Here is a 3,886-nt window from a genome sequence, read left to right on the forward strand (position 1 = left end):
GCACGTTCTTCAGCCGCACGATCTTCCCCGAAGTAAACTTTAGATCGACCATGCCAACACCACGAACAGAAGCACTTAAACCGTTTCCCATCAGCACGGTTGAAGTCCCTGCGATCTAATAAGACGAAAACATGAAAATATCACCGCATACATGCACATTAGCACCCGTGTCAATCAACCAGTCAGGAGAATGATATACTGAAAGAATAGTGGGAAATATACCATACCCAGCATCCTTCATGTCAGTATCTCCAATGACAACATTAGCGGTCTTGCCGCCTTTCCCAGGATGACGCTTGTCAAAGCGATTAGGGCAACTAGGAGCCCAATGATCAGGATCCCCACACACATGACAAGCACCTTTCTTCTTACCATTCTTCTTCTTGAAATTCGTGTGTTGCACAACCTTGTTCTTCCCATCAAACTTTGCTTTACCATCAAACTTTCCCTTGTTCTTGAACTTGTGGGGCTGGAAGTTCTGCTTCTGTACCACATTGGCACTAGATCCTCCCTCAATACCTCGAGCACGTGTGTCCTTTGCTCTCTCCTTTTCTTCCACATCAAGAGTGCCAATGAGATCCGGAACGGAAAACTCCTGCCTCTTATGCTTCAGTAAGGTAGCAAAGTTCCTCCACGAAGGAGGAAGCTTAGTGATGATACCTCCGGCAACAAACTTGTCCGGTAGCATACAACTGAAGTGCTCAAGTTCTCTAGCAAATGACTGTATCTCATGAACTTGCTCAAGCACGGAGCGCTCTTCAGTCATCCTGTAATCATAGAATTGCTCCATGATGTGCAGCTCAGTGCCAGCATCCGAGACCCCAAACTTGGCCTCGAGTGCATCCCACATATCTTTTCCATTATCAATTGACGCATAAGCATCAACTATGTTCTCACCAAGAACACTCAAGAGAGCAGCCTTAAACAGAGTATCCATTTTCTGAAAGGCTTGTGCCTGTTGAGCATCAAGCTCCCCTTCAGGTTTGCCAAGAGTGGCGTCATAGCAACTCATGGTTTGATACCATAAGACTGCTCTCACGCACCACCTCTTATAGTGGATACCCTCAAACATAGGAGATCTCATGGAAGCAACAAAACCACTTGGTGTAAATTGCCTATAATAAGGTTTTTGAATTGTTGGAAATATGAGCAATTTACCAAATGATTTTATTATACTAGATAGAGCACGACTAGTATAGCAGTGATAAAGCAAGTCATGCGATTTGACAAAGAGAAGGTAAATAGCAACTTCACATATGAACTGTAACTAAACACATCTAGAGCAGACAGTGTAGCAAGTTGCATATATGAAGTAGAACCTAACACATGTAGGGCAGAAACTAGAGCAAATAACTGTGACAGGACGTCTAACAGAAAGAGCATAAATACGTACGGGACAGCAGCAGCAGAAGCACTGGACTTGGGATCGACGTCCTCTCCAGCCATGTCGTCGATGAGGTCGTCGACGTCGGGGAAGAAGTCGTCGTCGGGGAAGTAGTCGTCGGAGTCCGTGATGAAGAAGTCAGTAGTCGCACGGAGCGCTCCCCAAAGACCTTATCACCCTTCTCCCGTACAGGACTCAAAGAGGTGCAGTTTCGGAGACCTACTGTCCCGACTCGTGGTGCACGCCGCAAGCCGGGATGAGGAAGACAGCGGTAGCTCAGAGAATGGAACCGGTGGCGGGAGGAAGGAGAAGTTCTGGTGCGTCTCTCTGTGAGGAGCGACCTCCCTTTTATAGGCGCAAGAGAAGGAGGCGAGAGGGCAGCGACGGGAGGCGAAACGAAGAGACGGAGGCGAAGCGAACAGCCAGCAGCCGAAGGGCTGCACCGTTCGCATTCAAACTCCACTTTCACAAAAAAAAATCAGCTTCCGTGTGACCTTTCGTATACCCGTAGTGCGTGACAAAAATTAGATATCAGCTCGGCTCATCCCCGCAACCCGCGGCGCGGCGCGTCGCGCCGAGGCGGGCGGCGAAGGAGGAGCGCGCGTGGATATCCCTCTAATTCTCATGCTCGTACAGGTGGGAAAGAACCTCCCTTATAAGGAGGTCCAACTCCCACTAAAGTAGCAATGTGGGACTAAACTTTAGTAGTATCCCTTGCCTTGCACAAATGGGCTGAGTGGGCCTCTAGGATTTATTAGGAATTTCTGAAATAGTTATTGAACTGCCCAGAATAGACTAAATTCCAGCATGGATCACACTTTATCAAATCCAGTTATTAGATTACAGAACATATTTGCCAATCCACTCACTACCTACTTATACTTACTTAACAACAAATTAGCTGAAGAATTAAACAACAAAATGCAAGTCCAAGGAGCACCGGTCGACCCGCCACCGGCCAGTCCAACAAACAAAACCAAAAAACCATGCGGCGCCACGCGCACGTGATCGATCATGCCGGACCGGCCGGGCGATCAGATCAGTGGCCGAGAACGACAAGCTCGTCGTCGTCGGACTGGTCGGGGTCTTTGGGCTTGTCGGGGTCGCTGTAGTCGTCGTCGCTGTCGCTGGAGTCACCCGCGGCGGTCGGCGCCCTCACCTTCACATTGAACAGCCCCTCCTCCTCCTGGTTCTCCGGGTCGCGCAGCGCGCCCACGCGGCACGGCGTGGCGGCGCCCGGAGCGCAGTTGGGCTTCTGGGCCGGCGACGACGACGACGTCGGCTGCGACTGCGCCTCGCTCTCCTGCGCGTCCGCCGAGCGCAGCGCCAGCGTCAGCGCGCACGCCAGCGCCGCCACCACCAGCCATGTGCGCACGGTCGCCGCCATGGGTGCGCCTCGACGTTGAGCAATGTACTTGATTTCTCAGAAGAGGTACGAGGATTGTAGTCGATCGTGCGCACGATCGGTCGAGAGGGAAATTAATCGAGCTGGACGACGACTGCGGTGAGGAATTAAGGAAAGGTTTGCGTGCAGCTCTGCGTTTTTCGCGGCTTGCATGGCGGAGCTAAATCGAGCTAGCCGGGGCCTAGCCTTGAGGAGACACCCCAAAACGGCTCCTTTTCTTGCCATTTCTTCTGGGTGGTCACCCGGGTTCTTCTTTCCAAAGGTGTGGAATAAACGAGCGGTCCTTGCGAACGTTCGCCAGGGGGCAATACTTGCGAACACGCTCTCTCTAGTCGAATTCGTTGCAGGAATCTTGGCGCGGGGACAGGAGACACGTCAGATTTATTAACTTGTTCGCTGCGAGTACAAAACCAAGCGAATGCTTTACTAGTCAAAACACTACCCGCACACCACACTGGCGCAGGGACAGGAGGCCATAGTTCGAATTCTGGTCCCTCCTTTTTTTTCTTCTCTTTTTGCAAGATGGCAAGATATGTTCCTTTCTGCTTAGGCACATGGCAATTTTTCTAAAAGAATTAACAGGGCAGTTTATTACTCCCTCCGTTCTGAATTACTTATCGCAGGTATGAATGTATCTAGATGTATTTTAGTTCTAGATACATTCATTTCTTCGACGAGTAATTTGGAACGGAGGAAGTATAATTTTTTGAACTATGTCACATGGCAAATTTAAACATTTTTTTCCTAATGTCCCACAAGTCAAGTTTGCTTTTGTACATGGCAGTTCTTTTTTTGCGGGAGAAACAAACTTGTATTACTCAATCACGAGGTCTTTACGATCATCATGGACAATCTCCAAAGTCTCCACAGGACCGGACCCTAGCTAAGTCATAGTCCGACCTTCATCTCTAGCAAACCTCGCTAAACTATCACTAGCTTTATTCTGAGAACGGGAGACATGAGTAATGAAAGTTTGTCTAAGGTGCATTAAGAATCTAATCTTGTTAACCAACGAAGCGTACACTGAACGATCCACCTCGTCGCATAAAATCATGGACACAACCAAGCTCGAGTCCATCTTGACGACGATCGGCGAA

The 3,886-nt window shown here is 49.4% G+C and overlaps 1 protein-coding gene across 1 annotated transcript; it reads right to left on the bottom strand.

Moving 5' to 3' along the window:
- Positions 1-2,319: 2,319 nt before the first annotated feature.
- Positions 2,320-2,948, bottom strand: LOC125518898. Its single transcript, XM_048683791.1, has one exon. The coding sequence runs from the start codon at positions 2,769-2,771 to the stop codon at positions 2,424-2,426; it is 348 nt and encodes a 115-aa protein (XP_048539748.1). The 5' UTR covers positions 2,772-2,948; the 3' UTR covers positions 2,320-2,423.
- Between the last annotated feature and the right edge of the window lie 938 nt (positions 2,949-3,886).

This window comes from Triticum urartu, chromosome 7 (assembly GCF_003073215.2).
Source record: "Triticum urartu cultivar G1812 chromosome 7, Tu2.1, whole genome shotgun sequence".
Classification (NCBI taxonomy): Eukaryota; Viridiplantae; Streptophyta; class Magnoliopsida; order Poales; family Poaceae; genus Triticum; species Triticum urartu.